This window comes from Danio rerio, chromosome 4 (genome assembly GCF_052040795.2).
Source record: "Danio rerio strain M-AB ecotype USA chromosome 4, GRCz13ab, whole genome shotgun sequence".
In the NCBI taxonomy this organism is placed as follows: Eukaryota; Metazoa; Chordata; class Actinopteri; order Cypriniformes; family Danionidae; genus Danio; species Danio rerio.
In genome coordinates this window covers 2323863-2350918 of record NC_141024.2, presented here as the reverse complement: position 1 = coordinate 2350918, position 27056 = coordinate 2323863, and the positions used below count along the sequence as shown (strand labels likewise).

General features: G+C 35.2%; 1 protein-coding gene across 3 annotated transcripts in view; it reads left to right on the top strand.

Annotated features, from left to right (window-relative positions):
* Positions 1–27056, top strand: part of si:dkey-97m3.1 — a 52320-nt gene that overhangs the window by 9117 nt on the left and 16147 nt on the right. For 2 of the 3 annotated variants that reach the window (XR_015481640.2, XM_087245557.2), the window contains exon 2: positions 18587–18813. Coding sequence is in view for 2 of the 3 variants with exons in the window: in XM_087245557.2 (XP_087101683.1) it covers positions 18625–18813 (189 nt within the window). In the remaining variant the exon portion in view is untranslated. 3 annotated transcript variants of the gene reach the window in all.

The window sequence follows — 27056 nt, the reverse complement described above, 5'->3', positions numbered from 1 at the left end:
GTCAAGGACACAATTAAAGTCCCCGCCTATGACAAGATTGGTTTGGGACAGTTTGGGGATTAAAGAGAATATTTTTCTAAAAAATTCTGGTTCGTCATGGTTTGGACCGTACAAATTTATTAACGTAATTGGTAAGCCACAGATCTCACCAGATAGAATGATGTAGCGTCCTTCCCTGTCTGTTTCCAGGTTGTTTAGTTTAAATGGAACCCCTTTTCTAAATAAAATAGCAACCCCCCTAGATTTAACTGAAAAATTGGATTGATATATCTGTCCTATCCAGCTACCCTTCAGTTTATTTTTGGAATCTTTTTTTAGATGAGTTTCCTGCAAAAATATTATATCTGAGGAAAGAGACTTTAAATGCGCTATTGTTTTGCTTCTCTTAACCGGATGATTTAATCCTTTTACATTCCACGAGACAAATTTGAGACCCTTCCTACTACATTTAGTTGTTATTTTTTCTTGATTTAAAAAAGATCAAATCAATAATCTTCACTGTTCGTTTACTATAAGGTATCTTAAACAGGCTCCTTTCCCGAAACTTAAACATTAACCCCGTCATCTAACCGACAAACCAGAACTCGCGGCACGATACGGAATTACACACGAAAAAAATAAATAAATAAAATAAAATAAACAATAAACGTTAGTCAAAAACAGACAATTACTTTCAAAATTATCAAACCTTAAACTTCCAAAAACAAACTCGCATCAGCAGCACAGCTCCGTAATAAAGAGTTTTGAAGAACATCTCAATATAACATAACGAAACAAGAGTCCTTTAGAGAATAATGCTCAAAATTAAAGTTCAACAGTTACGTTATTCTTATCTTGACTTATCTTGAGTCTGACATCCTTTACACTGTTCCTGGTATTTCAAAGTTGCTTTCAGCAAACCTAACCGCTTTGTCGGGGTCGGTAAAGTAGAACTCTTTGCCGTTGTGTGATACCCTCAGTTTAGCAGGGTATTGCAGTCCGTATTTCACTCCTGGTTTATCCTTCAGCAACTCCCTCGCGCGCTTGAAAAGTGCGCGTCGTTTTACCACAGCAGGTGGATAGTCCGGAAAGATATTAATTCTTTGTGCCTTGAAGACAATCTGTTGCTTCCTAGCCGCTTTTTGCATTATTTCTTCCATCTCGTGGACATAATGCAGGCGCAAAATGAAAGCGCGAGGTGGTTCATCATTTCCAGGGCGGGCGCGTAGAGCTCGGTGGGCACGATCCACAAGTGGAGGTTTCTCAAGTGACAAGGCTTCTGTCAGGAGTTGAGCAACGAAATCTCTAGGCTTCACTCCGAATTCAGCACCCTCTTTAATGTTCAGTATGCGTATATTTTGCCTTCTGCTGCGGCTTTCGAGGTCTATGCATTTTTCAGTAAGTTGCTCCACGGTGAGCTTCAGTTTAACCAGATCTTGTTCCATCTTAACCATTGTGTCCGACGAAGTAGAAGCGTAACTTTCCAGCGTTGTTAATTTCGCGGCATGATCATCCGCCGTAGCTTTAATCTCCGAAATTGCCGAGTTGGCCTCGTTTTTAAATGCTGACAGTTCTCCTCTGATAGTGACAGCAAGTTGCTCGATCTTCGAATCTATAATTTCCCCAATGTCTGATTTAATTGAGTGAAGTTCTGCACGGAGAGAAGATATCGCATTAAGGATGACTGAGCTGCCCGCCTCTGGAGCATCCTCTTCAGGCGTTTCTTCCACACAAGAGCCGGAGGCTGTCGCGGCCTGGTCCGGGTTTTTTCGAGATTTTGCCGGCATAATAAGAAAACTGGACAAATTAAATCCTGATGTCGGTTAGTAGTTTCTAGAATGTGAGACTATAAGTATACTAGTGCTCACTATCTTGTACAAGATGTTCTGACAAAGTTATATTAGATTTTTCACGGAGCTGTCTTGACGTGCGTGCTACTCGCTCATATCGAAACCGGAAGTCCAACATAAATTTTTTTTAAATAAATCAAAATATTAAAATAAAATAAAAATAATTTATATAAATTATAATAATAATAAATTATTTTTTAAAATATAAAATTATTTTTTTAATAAATCAAAATATTACAATAAAATAAAAATAATTTATATAAATTATTATAATAATAAATTATTTTTTAAAATATAAAATATTTTTTTTAAATATTAAAAAAAGCAGAAATATGGAAACTATTGCATTGAATGAATTAACATGTATTGCCATTTTATGCAAAAAAACCCACAATGAAAATATTACAAATTATTATTTAAATATATACTCGGCATGAGGAGATAATTTGCTCAGTTACCTGGGTCAAGCGCTTCTGGTGAAATGTATGCAGTAATACAATCTGTGCGTTTAAGGTCTGTTTTCTAAGGTGGCTGAGAAAGCTTAGCAGTCTGCACTTTGAGAGAGCACATTCAATTACAAAAAACACCAGCAAATAAAGAAACGATCTTCATCAACTTGACAGCACAGTAACACGACGGATGTGTTATTATGCCGTGACTGCTGCTCAGTGAAGTGATTGGTGGTCTTTGAAAGGCGAGTTGTTCTTTATTTTAATATCCTGATTACACGACATAATAATATCAATATCTTAGCAGCGTCTGTCATGTTTTTAAGTCCCCTTGAAACATTTCCGTTGTGATATGTGGATATTTGCAAGTGTTGTGACTAATTTGCTGCGTGTTTCTTCGGTTGTTTGTGTTGTGCGAATTTGCAACACGTGTGCTGTCAAATTGATGAAGATCGTTTCTTTATTTGCTGGTGTGTTTTTTTGTAATTGCGTGTGCTTTCTTAAATTGCTAAGCTCTCTCGGCCACCTATAGCTGAAGTGTTTAGACTGTGGGGGAAACCGGAGCACCGGGGGGAAACCCACGCCAACACAGGGAGAACATGCAAACTCCACACAGAAATGTCAACTGACCCAATTGAGGCTAGAACCAGCAGCCTCCTTGCTGTAAGGCAGTCGTGCTACCCACTGTGCCACCTGTAATAATATTAATAATAATTCAAATTAGAGTGATTTCTGAAGGATCATGTGAGTGTAGACTGAAGTAATGAAGCTGAAAATTCATCTTTAAAATCACTACAATTAATGATTAAATTAAACGATAATCTACTTTTGAACAGTAATTTTCTAGTACCATAACATTTCACGATTGTACATTCTGTACTGTACTTTTGATTAAATAAATGCAGCCTTGGTGAGCAGGAGAAGCCTATTTTAAAACATTTCAAAATCCTGTTGACCCCAATCTTTTGACTGGTAGTGTGTGTATATTTTAAAGAATTTTAAAGAGGTGTATATATATTTTAAAGAATTTTGGGCAAAGTAATAGAAATAGCTCACACTAAAATAAACAAAAATTAAAAACTGTATTTAAAACAATAATAATAAATAAATAAATAATAAATAAATTCTGTCAAAGCGGAATCTAAAAATAAGCACTAATTTAATCAAATTATTTAAACCATCTGGGTTATTATAGTTACTAAACAAAAATTTAAACAAAATATAGTTTATTATTCTTTATATTTAATATTTTCATAATTAAAATAAAAGTTACTATAAAAAATCTATTAAACTATAGCAATCCTTAACTGAGCTGAATGTACTGTGCTGCATTTCTCTCTCAGCGAGTGTTTGAATGAAGACTTAGTCCTCCAGGTATGATGTGTGGATGTGAACGCAGCCCTAGTTTTTTCCTCATTGTGCTATATTTACATCGCACACTTCTCCTGTTCTCCTTCTACTCATAATAGATGCACTAGTCATTTTAACTGTGGATTTCCCTCTGGACCGGCCTATAATTAATGTCACTTGAAACTGCTATTTATACTAGAGGCCTAATTAGCCAGAACCACGTCTGACAGAAGCGCTTCACTAGTTACCATCCATCCTGCTGTTAAACAGGTGAACTACTGACACATTTATGGAGGCCAGACATTCATTCATTCATTCATTCATTAACTCAGTCATTTGTTTATTTATTCTTTCGTCTATTCATTTAATTCATTTACTCATTAACTCATTCATTCATTCACTCATTAATTGACTCATTCATTAACTCTTTCGTTCATGCTTTCATTGATTAACTCATTCATTCATTCATTAATTTTTTCAATTATTCATTGTCGCTCTCTTATTCATTCATTTATTTAATCATTTCTTCACTTGCTCATTTATTCAGTTCCTCATTCATTAATTTGCTCATTCATTTACTCATTCATCCATTTAATCAATCATTCATTCACTCATTCATTTAATAATTTATTATTCCATTCACTCACTCTCCCATTCACTCAATCATTCATTCGTTTAAACATTTTTACACTTATTCATTCTCTTATTCATTCACTCCCTCATTCATTCAATCATTAATTCATTCATTTAATCAGTCATTCGCTCATTCATTCATTCACTCAATCATTTATTTACTCATTCTATTATTCATTTATTAATTTAAACAATTATTCATTCAATCATTTATTCAACTATTCATCAGTTCACTTCCTCATTTATTAATCAATTGATTCAATCATTCATTCTCACGCATTCATTCTTTCATTCATTCAATCAACCATTCCTTCACTTATTCATTTATTCACTCACTCAATCATTAATTCATTCATTTAATCAGTCATTCCCTCAATCTTTCATTCATTCAATCATTTATTTACTCATTCATTGAACCATTCATTCAACTATTCATCAATTCACTCCCATTCCTAAACTAATTCATTCAATTATTAATTGTCCCTCATTCATTAACTAATTCATTCAATATTTTCTTCACTAATTCATTCATTCACTCCCTCAATCAATAATTCATTTATTTAATCAGTATTTCCCTCTCTCATTCATTCAGTGATCCATTCAATCATTTATTCAATCATTCATTCATTTAAAAAAGATCATTCATTCAGCTGTTGATCAATTCATTCAATCATTAATTCTCACTCACTCATTTATTCACTCAGCCATTCAATCATTAATTCTCACTTGCTCATTTATTCACTCAGCCATTCATTCATTCATTCCCTCATTCATTTAATCATTTTTTAATTAATAAATCTGTTCATTTAATCATTCACTTCATTCATTCATTCATTCATTCAATCATTCATTAATTCACTCCCTCTTTCAATCATTCATTCAGTCAATCATTCACTATTTGTTCATTCATTCATTTGTTCATTCATTTACTACATTCATTCAAAGAATATGAACTCCCAGATAAATCTAGCCATGTTTTGGCTGGCTGCCAGTGTGTTGTCAGCTGGTTTTTATTAACTCAATCTCAGCTCCCTGCTCATTTCTTATGTTTTAGTTTGTGTGATTTCTTTATTCCACATGCTTTATTATCCACAAGACCAAAATCACAAGCCACATCGGGTAAAGTGCAAAGCTAATAAAATGCAGGAAGTCAGTTTACTGTCATGTAGATGATATAGCATTGGTTTACCAATAACTATCAGCGACAGAACTATTATAACCATTCCACACACTCTTCCTTTAATACTACACACCAGTGAGCTCAAAATGTCAGGCCTGCTTCTCTGTTTGTGGTCTAATTACGTAACAGTGTGTAAAATGTTTCATGAATGAGCGGTGTTGACACGCTCTGACTTACAGTAACACTTTACAGTGACCTCAGGACATGTTCTGATGAAGCGCTTTAGAAGTTGCTCTTGCATCCGGAAAACAATACCAGAGAAATTAGCCTGTAGCAGCAGGTATGTGTGTGTGTGTGTGTGTGTGTGTGTGTGTGTGTGTGTGTGTGTGTGTGTGTGTGTGTGTGTGTGTGTGTGTGTGGGTGTTCTATTTGTCTTCAGGCATCTAGAACAGCCACATTCCCTCATGTCAGTGTGTGTTTATGACGGTTGGGTGAGGCTCAAGCCATCTTGTGCAACTTCCTCCAGCAAACCATGATGCTGGATTGTGTTTGAAAGGGATTTATATTGAAATCATTACCTTTAACAGGAGAAACAACATTTCTTGCATGCTATAAAAAAATTAAGCATCTCTGTTTGTTTAGCCATAATATCCTTTGCATTATTTAATCATATTAGAAGAAAATAAAAGAGCTTGATAAACGTTATTATTATATTGTATTATTATATTATAGTGTTTAATAACATGCACAATAAAAAAAAAACGGAATATATTGCATTGTTATTCTGTTAGTTATACTAATGCTTGCTTGATTAATTAGTCATTCGATTATATTGATGAGATTGTGTTTATTTAATTAAAATAATAGTTTTTTATTGATCATTTTAATGTTTGCACAGTTTTTATTATTGTTAATAATGATGCTTTTTATTTGTGATGCGCTTTTCGTAAACTCAAAGCACTGCAATAGAAGATAAAATTAAGCTAGAAGTCAGCCAATGGCTTTAATTATATAACATTTTAATTAATTTATTTTCCTCCTTTATTTATTTTACCTATTTTTAATTATTTTTTCCTTTTTATAGTAATTTAAGGTTCCCTGTTTGGGCTTCTGATAACTTTTCTTTATTGTCGTAGACCTCTTTCAGCACGGTTTTGAATACCTTGAATTTTTATTTGTCAATTACCATTCTTCTATTTATTTTTTATTAACTGGATTAATTTTACCCTTAATCCTAAATACAGATTTGGTTTATTGTCTCTTCTGGTTTGGAAATTGGTTTTATGTATATATATTTTATGTGTAAATGTGCGTGCGTGCGTGCGTGCGTGCGTGCGTGCGTGCGTGTGTGTGTGTATGTATGTGTGTGTATATGTATATGTATATATATATATATATATATATATATATATATATATATATATATATATATATATATATATATATATATTTTTTTTTTTTTTTTTCATTTGTTATTTTCATTTGTTTCAGTTTGTCCTTTTCATTACTTTAAGCAAAGCATTTTTTTGCATTGTGATTATTCAATTTCTGTACTTGAATATTTTTGACTCTAGAAAACCATTAAATAGAGCTATTCAAACATAAAACGGTATCCTATGCCACAAAATTTACCGCATAAAAATAAAATATCGCATTATCAGCTTTTTCCAATATCGTGCAGCTCTCTCACAATGTTAGATTTTTCCAATAGCATGCAGTTCTATTGTGTGTAATGTTCATAGTGCATCCATCTGTAAATATACCCATAGTTTTCAACAATTGCACTTATACCTATCCTGCACTTGCTGCTATTGCACTCCTGATTAGACCTAAACTTCATTTCATTGCCTTGTGTATTGACAATAAAGTTTAATCTAATCTAATATTAACCCCTCTAGAACAGTGAATGTGAAGTGTATTATTGTAGTGAGCTGGCAATATTGGCCGTCTCCTGATGTACACTGAGCACTGAGTGCTGGACTGATGCATTAGCTAATGAGGTTGTTAGCAATCTGCTCTCAGTCTCCCAGAGGATGTTTAACTAATGTAGGACAAATCAATGAACACACACACACACGCACACACACACAGACTTAGTGCTGTAATGTGACTAATGTCAGTCTGTTAGATCCTTCTGAATAGGGCTAGGCCTGTCACGATAAGTCATGTTTGTTGTGCGATATACTGTCATAGAAATGATTGTGATAAGGGATATTACAGTAATTTTAAGACCAATTAATGCCTGTTTATATGATGATTCTACAACAGGTTTTACACTGGCGTGAACACATTCAATTGTCCTTTTAGGCTTTAATGTTTTTATGAATCATAACTTTTCTGGAAGTAGACTGCAGATGAAGCTAAGTTTACTTTGACACCTCTTCAAAACCGCTAGTAGTTATATATATATATATGTAGTTTGTTTTAGAAGTATTAGCAACATGACTATTCATGCTGACAATGTGAATTCATGCTAGCGACATGTTAAATCATTTTAGCCATGTTGATTTAAAAAGCTACAAACAGGCTAATTCATGCTAAATACTCCATTACAAAATATTAAAAGTGTTAAGAATATGCTACATAGCATAGCTACATGCTAACAGAGAGAGAGCAAACCTTTCAAAAAATTGTATTAATCATTTTAAATGTTTTTAGCATGTGAAACATTATTTTGTACGTTTTACTCTTGTATATAACGCTAGAAAATATATTAACAACATGCTAATTCTAGAAGCATGACTGTTTCATGTAAATATAATATGATTAACTTGTTTGAAACATGCAAAGTCTTGCTAATGTTAGTCTTCAATTCATGCTAATATGCATGTTATGCATTTCATATTAAAAAAATTTGCGACATGCTAATCCATGTTAGATCTGTTAATCAATGCCAAACATGTTAAACGATGTCATCTATGTGGATTTAAACGCTGCATGCTAACAAAACATTAAACATGTTAAAAACATAGCAACATGCTAACAGAGAAAGTAGAACTTTCAAAAGTTATATTAAACATTTAAAATATTTTAGCTTATAAAACATTATTTTGCATGGCTGACTCTATAATAAAATGCTAGAAAACATGGCAACAACATGCTAATTCTAGAAGCATGCAATTTTGATGTTAATAATATCATAAACATGCAAATTCTTGCTAATGTTAGGCTTCTATTCATGCTAATACTATGTATTTTGTGTTAAAAACTTTAGCAGCATGCTAATTCATGCTAGAAACATGTTAATTTGTCAATGTCAATCATGCTAAACAATGTCATCTATATGCATTTAAACAATGCATGCTAACAAAATATTCAACAAGCTAAGAACATATGGTAGCAACATGCTAATTGAGAGAGACAGAGTAAGTTAAATTAAAATTTTTAAATACATGCTAGAAACATGTTAATTCTTGCTAATGTTAGTCTTATATTCATGCTAATATTATGTATTTTGTGTTAAAAACATTAGCAACGTGCTAATTCATGCTAGAAACGTCTTAATCTATTGGTCAATGTCGTGATAAACAATGTCATCTGTGTGGATTTAAACAATGCTAACAAAACATTAAACATGCTAAAAACATGGTAGCAACATGCTAACCAGAGATAACAAAACTTTTACTCATCTAGATATTGTTGATGAATAAAACGTTTACACTTTGAAATGGATAATAACACTTTGATCATCATTGTTAACGTAACTTTTGATCTGTTTAATGACTCTGAATATGAATAAGCTGCCCGTAGTCTTGTGGATGGTGAGGTGTAGCTAATCGCTGTGAATCTAAACCGATCTGTGAGCCACTTCCTGTTTGTGCTGATTGTGTCTTGTTTCCTGTTGTCCTCTGCAACCCCGGTGAGAGTGTGTTTGTGTGTGTGTTTATTTGGTGTCTTGATTTACGCAGCAGGTAGTGTTGCTGTGGCGTAGCTGAAGCTGAATTAAGGCGCGCTGCTGCCGGTGTTTGGTGTCAGGACTGTATCAGGTCTCAGCTGGTGTGTGTGTGTGTGTGTGTTCAGGGCTTACGGGTCACCTGTTTGCTTTCTGGGTGCTGGTAAACCTCAGAAACTACTGAGAACCGCTGTGTGTGTGTTTGTGTGTGTGTGACGTGTATTTGTTTTTCTGTGGGTGTGCTTCTGTGTGTGTGTTTGTGTATGTATAGGTGTGTGTTGGTGTGTGTATGTATAGGTATGCATGTTTGTTTGTGTGTTTGTGTGTGTTTGTATTTGTTTGTGTGTGTGTGCGTATGTATAGGTATGAATGTGTGCTTCTGTGTATGTGTGTGATTGTATTGGTTTGTGCGTGTGTGCGTATGTATGTGTGTATATATCTTTGTATAAGTATGCATGTGTTTTTGTGTGTGTGTGTTCGTGTGTATGGGCATTTGTGTGTATGTATATGTATACAAGTGTGTTTGTGTGTGTGTGCGCGTGCGTGTGTGTGCATTGCAAGTGTGTGTATGTATAGGTATGCATGTGTGTTTGTGTGTGTCTGTATTGGTTTGTGTGTGTATAGGTATTGCATGTGTGTTTGTGTGCTTAGGTGTGTTTGTATTGGTTTGTGTGTGTGTGTGTGTGTGTGTGTGTGTGTGTGTGTGTGTGTGTGTGTGTGCGTGCGTGTGTGTGTGTGTGTGTGTGTGTGTGTGTGTGTGTAGGTATGCTTGTGTGTTTGTATGGTTGTGCTTGTGTGTGTGTGTGTGTGTGTGTGTGTGTGTGTGTGTGTGTGTGTGTGTGTGTGTGTGTGTGTGTGTGTGTGTGTGTGTGTATGTGTGTTAGTATGTATGTGTGTGTGTGCGTGCTTGTATGTTTGTCAGTGTGTATGTGTGTGTATGTTTATGCGTGTGTTTGCATGTGAGTGTTAGTGTGTGTCTACAGTCTGTATGAATGTGTCTATATGTTTGTGTAGGTATGCGTGTGTGTGTGTGTGTGTATGTATAGTATGTGTGTGTAAGTATGAATGTGTGTTTATATAGGTATGCATGTGTGTTTGCATGTGTTGCATGTACAGTCTATGTATGTTTGCATAGGTGTGTTTGTGTGTTAGTCAGGATTAAAGAATTGTCCTCTTCTCAGATGAGTTTGATTTAAATCACACACACACACACACACACTCTCACACACACACCCATCAGGATGTTGAATCTGAATGACAGGAAGATCAGTTTACCGCTCTACAATTCAAAGAGCAGAATCAAAGCAAAGTTCAGCAACAAAACACAAATGAATTATTGATGAGTTCAGAAATGACTGTGTGTGTGTGTGTGTGTGTGTGTGTGTGTGTGTGTGTGTCTTTAAGTGTCTTCCTGGACTGTACAGCATATAGTGGAGTTATTGCAATGAATAAATAATAAGCAAATGAAGTATTAGAGAAAAAGTTGGATATCTGAGAACTAAATAATCATGGCAAAGAAATGTTTTATTGCAAATAAGAATATTTTATTGTCATACTTTAATTGATGCAATTTAAGTTCAATGCAATGAAAAGATGCAATTAAAATGAAACTTATGTATTGTTCTGGAGTTTGTCGTTGTATTTAGGAGCCAGCACACAAGTTTTTCACTCATCATAGCACACATGCTGCCGATGATGTGACGATAAAAGTGATTTGATTTGATTTAAAAAAAATAATAATAATGGAAATTATTGTTTAATATTAAAGATTTTACTAATTTAAAATTATATTAAAAATGTAAATCTTTAAATGTTATCTAGAATTAAGATTTTGATATTTGTTAATTTTATTATTATTATTATTATTATTATTATTATTATTTAATGTCGTTATTATTATTATTTTGTTATTATTTATTATTGTGTGTATTGTTATTATTATTATTAATGCCTTTATTATTATTATTTAATTTCTTTATTATTATTTTTATAATTATTTATTCAGTTTATTATTATTATTATTAATTTCTTTATTATTATTATTATTATTTATTAACTTTATTATTATTAGTAGTATTAGTAGTAGTATTAATATTTACTTTCTTTATTATTATTATTTTTATTATTATTTTTTTATGTTTTTGCTTTGAGCTAATTACAATAACCTTGACTAAACAATGTCATTAACAACAGTTATACGCAAAATGCACAGTATGGTAAAAAAGATGCATTGCATTTTAACTGTGAATAATTAGTTTCATGCCTATACACTACCTGACAAAAGTCTTGTCGCCTGTCTAAGTTTTAGGAAGAACAAATAATATAAAATATGATCATGCCTTAATTTAAAATGATTTCATTAGGACAGTAAGGTCTGACTTTGCTTTGACAAAAGTCTCATCACTGAACAGAAATAATGTCCAATATAGATCCACAGCAAGACTTCTGTCAGGTAGTGTATGATGCATCTTTTTGTTTTAAGAAACTACTAGTTTTAGGGAAACACTTTGCGCGTCAGCATCTCTGTGGTCCTGAAAGCTGCCAAACACATTTGTTTGAAGCTTTTAAAAAATAGCCTCTTATGCAAAAACATGAGAGACAGGCCTGGCGTCTGCAGACTTCAGTGCTGTTTGTGTGCAGGAAAGAGGATGTTGTGTTTTCAGCTTCTGATGCTCGGTGGAGGAAGAGCTGCTCTGATGTTTACACCTGAAAACTGCAGGAGCTCCGGCCTCTAGACACGCATAGAAGAGGAACTGATCAACTTCTACTCCTTTTAAATATCAATTGCATATGCTTTCATTCACGACATGCACTTCTCCGTAAAAATACAGAAGTTATTGTGCTGGAGCTATTATTATTATTTACTTTTTATAATTTTATATACACACATATACTTTGGAGTTGTTATAATGCATTTATTTATTTTTTTATATTTATTTATTTATATTGATTGATTTATTTATTTGATTGTTTACTTCCAACCTTGCTTACAACCAACACAGAAAATCGAAGTTATTGAAGTAATTACTAATTGAAGTAATTATAATAGTGTTATTATTTATATTAATTGATTTATTGATGGATTTATTTGTTGGTTTACTTTTTAACTAACAGAGAGGATCAGTTTGGAGTGATAAGGAGTGATTATAAAGGTTTTATTTATTTATGTATATTGATGTTTTTTTTTTAATAGATTTGTTTGTTTGTTTGTTTGCTTACTACCAACAGAGAGAATCCGTTTGGAGTAATTATAATGGTGTTTGTTTGTTTGTTTATTTATTTGTTTATTTGTTTTTGTTTATTTATTTAGTTATTTATTTGTTTGTTTGTTTGTTTTGTTTACTTTCAACCAACAGAGATAATAATTTTGAATTAATTATAATTTATTAATTTTATTTATATTGTTTATATTATATTATTGTTTATGTTGTTGTTTATATTATATTTATTTATTTATAGATGTATTTATTTGTTTTGTTTGTTTGCTTTTTTGTTTGTTTGTTTGTTTGTTTGTTTGTTTGTTTGTTTGTTTACTTTCAACCAACAGAGAGAATAATTTGAAGTATTTTTTTTTTTTGTTATTTATTTTGATTAATTGATTTATTTATAGATTTGTTTGTTTGTTTGTTTGTTTGTTTGTTTGTTTGTTTGTTTGTTTGTTTACTTTCAGCCAACAGATCAGTCAACAGATCAATGTGGATGAATGATAATGGTTTTATTTGTTTATTCATATTGAGTTACTGATTTTATTTATTTGTTTGTTTGTTTGTTTGTTTATTAGTTGGTTTTGTTTCCTTTAAAAATATGCTTTTAATCAGGAGAGACGCATCAAATTGATCAAAAGTGACAGTGAAATCTTTACAAATCATTTCTGTTTTAAACAAATGCTGGCTTTTAACTTTTTATTTATAAAGAAATTAAATCAAACATCAAAACTGTTAATCATTATAATCTGAAAAAGAGTTTTGTAAATAACTTTATATTGTTTTAAGTTAAATTATATTGTAAATTATATTCACACAGAAAGCAGTTCAGTTAGAGATAATTTATATACATTATGCATTTGTGCTATATTTTATACTGTAACAGATACTGTATTTTAATATAACATGTAATATATACAATTTGATTCATACAGTGTTGATTCATATCAGACCATGCTCACGAAAAATCATTTATTATAAACGATATGAAAAGCAGCTATCTGAATTTAAACCGCTGAGATAGATAGATAGATAGATAGATAGATAGATAGATAGATAGATAGATAGATAGATAGATAGATAGATAGATAGATAGATAGATAGATTTTTTTTTTTGTTTAAGAGCTGTAATTATCATTTCTGTTTAGCTCTAGTCCTCTAATTAATAAGTCCAATTAAAAGCATTGACCTTTGCTAACATGTGCAGTCATGACAGATGCTTCTTCAAAAATAACTAGAGATAATTGGCTCCCAGATAAGACAGTTTGCTTGTTGCTCAGTGATGTACTGTATCTGATTGTGTGGAGCGTGTGTGACCGCAAAGGAATGTGTGTGTGTGTATGTGTGTGTGTGTGTGTGTAATAGCAGTGTCACATTTATTCCCAGTCTTTTGGAGTGTTGAAGTTGTAATGAAATCAAAATGTACTTGTTTTATTTTTATATACAGTCTTGCTTGTTATAAACTATGTGTCTGTGCACTTCATTATTTCTTTTTTTATTAATTTGCTCTCAGAATCTTTAATTGCATATCATAACCAACTCATCAACTTTATATAACTTTTAATCTTAGCATTTCTTCAATTCTGATCACATGGAATGTCATCTAAGACGGAGCGATCAGTCATTTAGGGCAGGGCTATTATTAAAATAGGGCGGGACTATCAGTCATTTAGGGTGGAGAAAGCAGTAATGTGGGGTGGAGTTATCAGTCACTGAAGGCAAGGCTATCAATCATTCAGAACAGGACTATCAGCCATTTAGAGACAGGACAATAAGTGTGGAGCTATCAATAATGTAGGGCGGGGCTATCAGCCATTAAGGGCGGATCTATTAGTAATGTAAGTTAGGGCTGTATGTCATTTATGGCAGAGCTATCAGACGTTTAGGACAGGACTATCATCCATTTTAAGGCGGAGCTATTTGCAATGTAGGGCAGGGCTATCAGTCATTTAAGGCGGGGCTAACAGACATTAAGGGCGGAGCCATCAGTAATGTAGGGCGGGGCTGGATGTCATTTAGGGCAGAGCTATCAGAGCTATAGGGCAGGACTATCATCCATTTTTAGGCGGACCTATTTGTAATGTAGGGCAGGGCTATTAGTCATTTAAGGTGGAGCTATCAGTTTTGTTGGGTGTGGCTCTCAGTCATTTAGGGTGGCGCTTTTAGTCATTTAGGGCGACACCTTCTGTCATTTAGGGCTGGGCTATTAGTTATTTAGGGTGGGACTATCAGTTATTTAAGGCGGAGATAACAGTAATTTAGGGCAGGCCTATCAGTTGTTCAGGGTGGGACTATCTGTCATTTAGGGCGGGGCTAACTGTCATTTAAGGCAGGACTATCTTGTTATTTAGGGCGGGACTATCTGTTATTTATGGCGGGGCTATCTGTCATTTAAGGCAGGACTATCAGTTATTTATGCCAGGACTATCTGTTGTTTGGGGTGGGGCTATCAGTTATTTAGGGTGGGACTATCAGTTATTTAAGGCGGAGATAACAGTAATTTAGGGCAGGGCTATCAGTTGCTCAGGGTGGGACTATCTGTCATTTAGGGCAGGGCTATCTCTCATTTAAGGCAGGACTATCTGTTATTTAGGGCGGGACTATCTGTAATTTAGGGTGGGGCTATGAGTCATTTAGGGCAGGGCTATCAGTTATTTATGCCAGGACTATCTGTTGTTTAGGGTGGGGCTATCAGTTATTTAGGGCGGGACTATTTGTCATTTAGGGTGGGGCTATTAGTCATTTAAGGCAGGGATATTAATTATTTAGGGTGGGACTATCTGTTGTTTAGGGCGGGGTTATCAGTCATTTAGGGCAGGGCTATCAGTTATTTATGGCAGGACTATCTGTTATTTAGGGTGGGGCTATTAGTTATTTAGGGCGGGACTATCTGTCATTTAGGGTGGGGCTAGTAGTCATTTAAGGCAGGGCTATTAATTATTTAGGGTGGGACTATCTGTTGTTTAGGGCGGGGTTATCAGTCATTTAGAGTTGGAATTATAAGTAATTTAGGGCAAGTCTATCAGGGCATGCCTTGTTTCCGCTCTGTCTACATCTATTAATCAATCTTCCTTTATTTTTAGCAGCCCCCTTCTTTTAACAGTCCAATCGGTTCCCAAACCTTAAAAATCGTGCTCCGCCATACGTTTTTTGTAATTTCATGATCATTTAAATTGGATGTATGTCATGTAATGGGCAAAGATGGCAATATTAATTGCTATATCATGGTGATTTTAATCCTCTCTCAGCGGCAGTCGTTCTCTGTTGTTGTATTCTCAGTATCTGCTTTTACTCTGGTGGTGGTGTTCAGGAGACGATGAGGAGAATATGTCTGAACTTCTTCACATCAGCAGTGTTTGAGCTGTGAGTGATGTAAGAGCTGAAGGAAACAGTAATGAGTCATATATATATATTTATATATACTGCTGCTACAGGCCTGATTCACTTCAGTCTCCTAAAGCTGACAGCGGAGAGGAATGAAGTATGACAGAAGACTTCACTGTGTCAGTACCAGTGTTTACAAGTGTGCTGGAAAATCTGCAAATGTACAGGGATGTTTTGAAGTCACAGACCAAATGGAAATAATCCTTCTGGTCTTGAAATGTAGTTATTAAATATTTGTTTTGCATTTCTGAGTTGAACAGTTTGAATGGCGTACTATTTATAAGCCTAGATTAGATTACAGCTGAGCTAGGCTTCTGTAATGACAATTACATTTGAGTTTTGACCCTCAAAGGTGCATGTAGTGGCTTTGTGGCCAACTCCTACCATGATTTACCTGTAAAAAGTCCTGGAAAATTCCTGCCAAATGGTTTCTTAAAAGGAGTGAGAAATCTGATGCTAATCACTGTTTATTTTCTAATTTGTTTTTTGACATTTGTCACTACTATTTTACTTGGTTTTTGGATTTTCTAGTTTCATTAAAAAAATGTTTACTATTTAATTTAATTTTTTCCATTTTTAGGGCTGTATATTGCTTTAAAAATTGTTGAATTATTTATGATTTTGTATTTATTGTAGGTGTTTTATTTTATTACATTTTATAAGGTAGTGTAAGTTATTCTCCTCTATTATAATCTTTGAAGTACCTATATAGGATTATAGTATAATGCTGCTGTTTTTTTTAATAGCTCCAGAAGATTCCTACAGACACAGATATAAGCTGTATGTGGTGTTTCTCTTTTCAGGAGTACATCATTGTAAACTCTTTATGAACACAGTAGCTCCAGGGTAAATGAGTTTACAGCCGCAGTCAGTGTTTGCTCACACCCACTCCTTCTGTTTGGCTCTTTGCCAAGTCAAACATCACTGTTACTATATTGCTCATGCTATTACCATTCAGTGTGTGTGCACTTGAAGATCAAGCAGTGTGTGATGAAGCTTGTGCATGTGAATGTGTCTGCAGTTGCACAGATCAAAGCCCACGATAAACAGTCTGACCTGCCTGAAAATGCCAGTATTTCCAGTCTTGCGTCCCGCTTAGACGTGTGTGGGTTTGTTGCTAACATTCACACTTGAATACTTACAGCGAAGATTAAAGTGGCACATCTGTTTCTGTTTATGGTATTTTTTAATTAGCACTAGTTGTCAACTGTTGACCAATTAAACTCTGTGCCACTTGACCAATCAGAGAAGAGTAATGACCAATTAGAAAAGAGGAGAGCCACCTGACCAGTCGGAGCAGAGTACTGACCAATCAGAGAAAAGTTAAGCCAACTGACCAGTCAGAGCAGAATAGAGCCCTCTAACTAATCAAAGATGTTTACTGTCCAATCAGAGAAGAGTTGAGCCATCTGACCAATTAGAGAAGTGTTGAACCACTTGACCAGTCAGCGCAGAATAGAGCCATCTGACCAATCAAAGAAGAGTGCTGACCAATACGAGAAGAGTTCAGCCATCTGACCAATCAGAGCCAATTACTGGTCAATCAAGGAAGAGTTTAGCAATCTAACCAATTAGAGCATAGTTGAGTTATCTAACCAACCAAAGAAGAGTACTGACCAATCAGAGAAGAGTTGAGCCATGTAGCCAGTCAGATCAGAGCAGAGTAGAGCTATCTGATCAATCAGAGATGAATTGATCCATCTGATTAATCAGAGAAGAGTAGAGTAATCTGACCAATCAGAGAAGAGTAGAGCCATCTGACCAATCAGAGAAGTGATAAGCCATCTGCCCAGTCAGAGTAGAGACATCTGACCAATCAGAGAAGAGTTGAACCATCAGACCAATTAGAGGAGAGCCATCTGACCACTCAAAACAGACTGTGTTCAGAGCAATGTAGGGCCATCTGTCCAATCAGAACAGAGGATAGCCATTTAACCAATCACACCTGACATACTAAATTATTTAACCAGTGAAGGGGACCAGTAAAGATGCAACAAGGCCATCTGACCAATCAGAGAAGAGTTAAACTAGCTGACCAATCAGAGTAAAGTAGAGCCAGCTGACCAATCTAAACTGACTGGGCCATCTGATCAAAGTTAAGACAGGAAGCAGTAAAAGCCGTCTGACAAATCAGAGCAGAGGAAAGCCATCTAACCAATCAAAACAGACTGAACCATCTGACCAATCAGAGTAGAGAAGAGCCATATAATTGAGAAGTGCCATTTGACCAGTCAGAGAACTCAAGAGGACCAGTAAAGACACAACAAGGCCATCTAACCAATTAGTAACCAATCTAACCAATTAGCAGTGTAGTACCAAGTGACCAATCGGAGCAGATCTGGCTATCTGAAAGGCGGGGTTAAGGCAGACTGAACTCCTGTTTCAGACGGTTTGAGAGATGAACCGATGCTGTAAATGTGTGCTGTGAAAAACCTCAAGTGTTGTTTTGCCCTTGCACCTGTTATAAGAAACCTACAAAACAAAACCAGCAACCTTTAATGACATAATTGGGCCACTATAGAGGGCGATGCTTAGAAAAGAGGTCAGATCTTTTTCAGTTCAGTTTTCTTGTGTAAACCCGATATCAAAAGGAAACACAGCTAGATGAGCTGACTGTATTTGTCCAGCTGGCAGAAAGAACAATGCTATCTGTTAGTGGGGAGCCGGAGGTGTTTTGACTGGTAAATCAGGTGAATTGCTGCTCATCGTCGTGTGTTTTGTCTCAGTGTTCAGGAGGAAAGGTGTTCATCTGTCATCTTTCGTCATGGGGTCGATCTCGGAGTGGTACGCGGGGAAGAACGTGCTGATCACGGGTGCCACGGGCTTCATGGGGAAGGTGCTGGTGGAGAAACTGCTGCGCTCCTGTCCTGACGTCAACGCTCTCTACATACTGGTCAGACCGAAGGCGGGTCAGTCCATGTCTGAGCGCGTGCAAGACATGATGAAGTGCAAGGTGAGCGCTTCATTTCTGCTTTTTCCTCACCTATTCTTCTCATTGTGTATCGAGTGTTGAGGATGTTTTTATCCACTCTGGGCTGAGTTTGAGTGTTAGTTTGGACACAATGTTCTCTGCGTTTCAGCAAATGCAATGATTTTTGGTGACGAATTTTATTTTGACACATTTTGCGAAAATTCTTTGAAATTTTTACAAAAATTTACAATACACTTAAAATTGACTCCCCCTTTCGTTATGTTGGGGGCTGTTTTTGCCCCATTGACTTCTATTATAATCACATTTATTGATTGCAAAGCCATGACAGCATATAATCATGCATTTTTCATTGTTGCTGGGTTTCCCTGCTGGGAAGAGCTACAAGCTGTCATTTTTACTGTTTATGACCACTTAAAAGCAAAGCTTAGTTTCTGCCTTCTATAGGGAGTTTTATATTCTGTTTGTGGTTCTTATTTTTATTTTCTGTTATAATATGTAGTAGGTTATTGTGTTTATTTAGATCCCTATTAGCCACTACCAACATAGTGGCAATTTTCCTTTGGGTCCAGTAAATAAAATGACTAATTTACATCAAATCATCTTCACAACCCATACAAAACAAAAACAACAACAGCAGAAAAAAAACAATAGAAACAAATACCAAAAACAATTATGTCCCATTAACTGCCTCACCAAGATGAAAAAATGTTTGGATTGCATTTGTTTACTCCTAATGTCGCTAGTTAGCACACTCAATGCATTTTTTTCAACACACCGCATCATTTCTAAAATATCTTCCTCTACTAAATAGTTGATATGGCTGTTTATGGTAAAAGTACCAGACTTAATACGTATACTATGAAAAATTGGAAAATATGAAGTGTAAGAGCAATTTGTTTTAACCTCCTAAACTCATCTACTTTTAAAATTTAAGGTCTGTACTGGTTGAATACCCCCAAAAGTGGTTCCATTCTCTCATCTGTTGGAATAGAATAACTTTTGCATAGATTATGATCGAGACAGTTTTTCTTGTTTCTGATTACTGACATGTGCAGGAATTAACAAAATTAATTATAGCAACCTAGACCACACAGAACCTGAAAGTTACAATTTGAGTTTACAATATATATATATATATATATATATATATATATATATATATATATATATATATATATATATATATATATATATATCAGCACCTCTTTTTGGAGGGGTTTATAATAACACAGACAACATATACAATTCATCACCCTAGAATTATAAGGTTCTATCTGACATTTTTGTTAAAATTGAGTTATTGACATTCATATTAAATGATAACTTACATTATGGGATGTTTTTTTTAAAAGTTGTTTACATTTTAAGGCTATTTATAAAAAAAATTATAATAATAATTTTACACATACTATTTGCTTCGGAATGTAAAAACTTTGAAGCTCAATACCTCTAAATCATTCTGAACGCAGATAAAACCTTATAATTCAAAGGTGACAAATTATTTTAACCACTTTCAACAGTGTTTTATGAAAATTTAAAGGGTTTTCTTTAAAATTATACCAAACCTTTGCATTTAAAAACCTCTGCATGTGGATTTGGGAAGCTCTTTAGTTAAATTTTTTAAACCCGGTGGAAACCTCCAACACGAGGAGAACATGCAAACTCCACACACAAATACCAACTGACCCAGCCGGGACTCGAACCTGAGAGCTTCTTGCTGTGAGAGAGCATTCTACTCACTGCTCCACCATGATGCTATTATTAATATTATTAATATAATTATTATTATTATTATTCCAGAGATGGGTTGCAGCTGCAAAAGCGTCCGCTGCGTAAAACATGTGCTGGATAAGTTGGCAGTTCATTCCGCGGTGGCCACCCCGGATTAATAAAGGTACTGAGCCGAAAAGAAAATGAATGAATAAATTATAAATATTTCTCTATGAAGTATATTCTGTTGTACAAATTGTGATCATTTATTTAACTGCGTCTATGTCTTACTCTGTCTCTGTACAATATAGGACAATCATAATATTTATTCATTCATTTTCTTTTTGGCTTAGTCCCTTTATTAATCCGGGGTCGCCACAGCGAAATGAACCACCAAATTATCCAGCACATGTTTTATGCAGCGGATGCCCTTCCAGCCACAACCCATCTCTGGGAAACATCCACACACACTCATACACTGCAGACAATTTAGCCTACCCAATTCAGCTGTACCGCATGTGTTTGGACTTGTGGGGGAAACCGAAGCACCCGGAGGAAACCCACCCGAACGCAGGGAGAACATGCAAACTCCACACAGAAACGCCAATTGACCCAGTCGAGGCTCAAACCAGCAACCTTCTTGCTGTGAGGCGACAGCACTACCTACTGCGCCACCGCGTCGCCGCAATCATAATATTTCAGACACATTTACAAGTCAAACCAAACTGTTATTTTTGCAGGTTGTAGTTATTATAGTTTCTGTGTATATGAAACAATATTTTTGTCTTAAATTAATTTGTGACGGGCACTTGAAGTGATTTTGTGCATCGTTTATTCATTCAAAACTTGCCATTATGTTTCATGTTAAGCATTAAATTGCATTCATGCCATATTTTCCACATCAGCAGAATTACATATCCCATAATAATACCTGCTGACTGTTTGTGTATGTATGTATGTGTGTGTGTGCATGGCAGATAAACCAGATCTAGTTCACACCGTCACCAGAGTCACATTAATATTAAACCCTTCAACCTCATTGATTGAATCTGGCTTGTAGAAGAGAGGAAGTGACACGTTCAGTGTATCGAGGTCAGGAGTTCGCTGAGGTCGGCCATTGTAAACATTTGCTCTCTGCGCGGTGAATAGAGCAAGTGGTGCATTGTGGGACGGCGGTACTGTATGTCTGTGCCAGTCGAGCTCTGCAGCCTCTGGCACAAATAATCCAATTGTGTGTAAAAGAGAGAGAGACAATACTGCTTCAGTTCCTCTGCTGCCATGCCTATGGGGGATCTGTGCTCAAAACACACACACACACACACACACACACACACATACTGTTGAAATCAGTATTATTAGCCCTCCTGTATATATTTTCCCCATTTTCTGTTCAACTTAAATAATATTTGACTTCTTCAAGACACTAGTGTTCAGCATAAGGTGACATCATGCTGTATAACTGCAGGTTATGTTTATATACTGTTCGCCCTATACACAACTCCTTTTCTAATTTTGTCTGTGATGTATTAACATGCAATGTTGCACAGTGGTTAGCACTGTGGCCGCACAGCAAGAAGGTCACTGGTTCGAGTCCCGGCTGGGCCAGTCGGCATTTCTGTGTGGAGTTTGCATGTTCTCCCGGTGTTGGCGTAGGGTTTCCTCTGTGTGCTCTGGTTTCCCCCACAGTCCAAACACATGCGCTATAGGGGAATTGAATTAACTAAATTGGCCATAGTGTATGAGTGCGAGTGTGAATAGGTGTTTCCCAGTACTGGGTTGCAGCTGGAAAGGCATCCGCTGCGTAAAACAAATGCTGGAATAGTTGGTGTTTCATTCCGCTGATAAACAAAAATGAAAATGAATGAATGAATGTATTAACATGAACCATTTGTAAAGCTGTGTTATAACTATTGGGGAAAGAGCAAATACTATATATACTAATTTAATTAAATTTTTAATTTAACTTAATTTAATTACCTGAGGCTCATGAAAGAGATCTGCTTTATCAGTGCTGTAGATCACGCTTCTCACTGAACCAGACTGAATTATTCACATACTGCCGCACACACACACACACATTGGTACTGATGGTGTACTGAGGACTCTCCATAGGCGTAATGTAGTTTATCATGTAAAAACAGCTTTTTAAATGGCCTAAACCTAACACTTTTTTAAACCTTTTTTGTTCTATATATACAAATGCATATAAATTAGCTTTTTTATTTAATAACGTGGCATTTTTTAAGCATTTACATTGGGACATAAGACATGTCCTCATAAACCATTCCAATATGTAATACATAAGTCATGCATGGGGCCAGACATTTTTTGCTATTTCTGCACAGAATTTTATTAAATATCTACAGATTTATGCAGAATTATTTTGGGAGAATCGTAACTAAAACCTTAATATATGAGCTAAAAGTAATACCTTTTTAACTTTTATTTAATGTTTACAATGCAAATCCCATAAGATCCACTTAATTTGGTTAAAAAAAAAAAAAGCAAGTCACTCTTATAATATTTGTACTTACACACTGTATTGTAATTAAATCGTATGAATTTCTTCATATTAGTCAATAATATTACTGAAATTAATAAAAAAATCTGAATAAATCTAAATTTACACACATTTACACAAGTAAATAAACAGAATCAATGATGATTCCAAAAATCTGCGCACGCATATTCCATGTGGGCCTAGTCATACTCAAATCAATATACACATTTCTGTCTCCTTGTAAACCAGCCAAACCAGCACACACACACACACACACACAAACACACACACATACATCTGAGCGTTTATTCAACTGCATAAAAACAGCAGAAGGAGAATGTATTTATTAAATGTGATGTTTTTCTAGTTCAGCTTCTGACCACAGTGACATGATCATAATAATAACACAACAAAAATCACAATGAAAACATCATATACATCTATATTATGATAATACTGATGATATAATCACAATAAGTTAAGTTATACCCAGTTAAAGGGAGGATTATTAGCCCTCCTAAGAAATTGTTTCATATTTTCCAAAGGCGTTTTATTTTCACAGCATTTCTTATTATATTTTCTTCTGGAGAAACTCTTATTTTGTTTAGTTTGATAGAAATACAAATGTTTTTTTTACTGATAAGGTCAATATTAGTAGCCCCTTAAGAAATCTTTCTTTTCAGTTAGCTACAGAACAAACCACTGTTGTCCAATGACTTGGCTAATTATCCTTATAAATAAATAGCTAATATTTGATTAAAGCCTCTGGTCAATGTTGACAGCTCTTTAATTAAAGACGAGAGCACAGAATCTGCTGAAAGACTGTTTCAATCACAAAACAAAAGAGGTGTTTGTTTGAGATTCAATAGCTTCCCACATTCACTTTTCTTTCCCCCAAACACACACACACACAAGCTTCAGAGCATTCCTGACATGTATAACCTACACACACACTAGCACATACTGTACAAACACACACACATATACGTACGCATACTCATTTACATTTGAAAACATTCTCGAGTTTTAAATCAGTCCATTAAACACACACACACACAAACACACACACTCATACTCTCTCTCTTTACACACACATATACATACTCTCTCATGCACACACATACTCTCAAACTCTCTGTAATACACACACACACACATACTCTCTCTCTTTACACACATACTCGCACACACACATACTCTCGCTCACATGCACACATATACTCTCATGCTTTCTGTAACACACACTCATAATCTCTCTCTTTACACACACACACATACTCATACTCGCTATCACACATACACATTCTCTCTCTCTCTGTCTCTCTCTCTCTCTCATACACACACACACACACACACACACACACACACACACACACTTTCTCATATTCTCTCTTTCTCTCTATCTCTCTCACACACACACACACACACACACATACTGACTCCTGTTGCGACCTAATGAAGTTTCTATCTGAGGTCAGAGAGTTTGCGGAGCGCTGACAGAATCTATCCGTCTGACCCATAATGCTAATCTGAGTCTGATAAAAACTGACCTCACAACAGTTCAGCACAGGTCCGGTCAACTGGCGGTCAAATACAGCTCAAACCACAAAGCATGATGACATATACAAATAAAAAAGGATAAAATACCCAGCAAAACTACCAGCACGGTGTATAGTAAATACACACTACCTGACAGAAGTCTTGTGGTGGATCCCTGTTGTAAGAGCAACAAATAATAACTTGACTGCTAGTTGATCATTTGGAAAAGTGTCAGAAGGTAGATTTGAGCTGCATCCCAATCATCACTAATACTGCAGAAGACCTACAGGAACCCGCATGGAGCCAAGATTCTCACAGAAATCAGTCAAGTTTGGTGAAGGATAAGTCGTGGTTTGGGGTTGCATTCAGTATGGGGGCATGCGAGAGATCTGCAGAGTGGATGGCAACATTTGTGCTGCCCATTACATTACAAACCACAGGAGAGGGACAATTCTCCAGCAGGATATCGCAATATTGAAAATCAAGGCATGATCATATTTTATTGTGGTCAAATCAGTGTAATCTAGAGGCCTTTGCCTTTCATATAAGCCACTTCTGACACCAAATGATCAACTAGAAGTCCTGTTATTATTCGTTGTTTCTAAAACTTGGATAGGCGGCAAGACTTTTGTCAGGTAGTGTATATAACACACACACATATTGCATTAAAAAAGTTTGCTTGGCTCATTAGTTAGCACTGTCGCCTCACAGCTAGAAGGTCACTGGTTCGAGTATGTGTGGAGTTTCCTCTGCGTGCTCAGATTTCCTCATTGGCCAAACAAATGCGCTATGTGTGAACTGAATAAACTATATGGCAAGTGTATTAATGTCTGAATGTGAGAGCGGTACTGGGTTGCTGCTGGAAGGGCATCCACTGTATAAAACGTATGCTGGAATAGTTGGCAGTTCATTACACTGTGGTGACCCCTGATAAATAAGGCACTAAGCTGAAGGAAATGAATATTGTATAATGGTTGCCCATGCAGCACTACTAAAAACTAATTTACAATATGAATCTAAACACACAACTCATCTAGATACATGTATAGGTATGGGCCGGTATAAGATTCTGACGGTATGATAACCTTAGATATAAATATCACGGTTTCACTGTATCACGGTATTGTGATTACTCTAATATATATATATATATATATATATATATATATATATATATATATATATATATATATATATATATATATATATATATGTATATTTTAATGTCTGGGTAAAAAAACAACAACTTTTTTCTCCTTTGAAAGCAATATATTTTATTTTTGGAGACATTTATAATATTTCGGAGCAGTAAACATGTTAGGCTAAATTATTTAAATGAATCACTGACTTCTGCTGTCTTAATTAATTTATTTTTTTAAACACAGATTTCCTTACAATTTAAATGGCATTTTTGGAGATCTTTTCTGCTGGAGATACTGTAACAAAAATTAAAAAAAAATCTTACACATACAGTTGAAGTCAGAATTATCCCCCCCCCACCCCCCCCCCCCCCCTGAATTATTCGCCTCCCTGTTTTTTTTTACTTTAATTTTCCATTTAACAGAAAGCAGATTTCTTCATCACATTTCTAAACATAATAGTTTTAATAACTATTATTCTAATAACTAAAAATATTTCTAGTAATTGATTTATTTTATCTTTGCCATGATGACAGTAAATAATATTGGACTAGATATTCTTCAAGACACTTCTATACAGCTTAAAGTGACATTTAAAGGCTTCACTAGGTTAATTAGGTTAACTAGGCAGGTTAGGGTAATTAGGCAAGTTATTGTATAACGATGGTTTGTTCTGTAGATTATCGAAAATATAGGCTAATAATTTTGTCCTTAAAATGGTGTTTAAAAAAATCAAAACTGCTTTTATTCTAGCCGAAATAAAACAAATAAGACTTTCTCCAAAAGAAAAAATATTATCAGACATACTAAAAATGTTCTTGCACTGTTGAACACCATTTGGGAAATATTTAAAAACGAAAATAAAAATTCGAAGGGAGCTAATAATTCTGACTTCAACTGTACCTTAGGAACGGTCTCACAGAACATTTAACCCGGTTTTAAAACCTTGACCAAACTGCGGTATACCTTAGAAACGGTTATCATCCCATACCTAGACACAGGCAAATAAAACCGCAGTGATGATGAGTTTTCCATCAGTGTTCATGGAGCGTCGGTGCTTTTTATAGACTGATGAGTGAACATGATGAAGCTCTCGAGGTGATGCTGACTGAACGCAGGGGCCATCATATATGGAAATGCAGTTTTTGACTTCTGAACTCGCGCTTTTATCCATGTGGTTTGTGGTCGGTTGCCATGGTGACAATTAAGGAGTGTTTTCCAGAGCAGCCTGAGGTAGAGAGAGAAAGAGAGAGATCAGGTTTACTGAAAACAATCAAACCTGGAGCTCATCTGTGTGGATTCTCTGGAAATAAACTCTTTAAAACACGTCCTGCTGGTTTGACCGAGCGCTAGGATGCGATCCAATGTCATGCCAT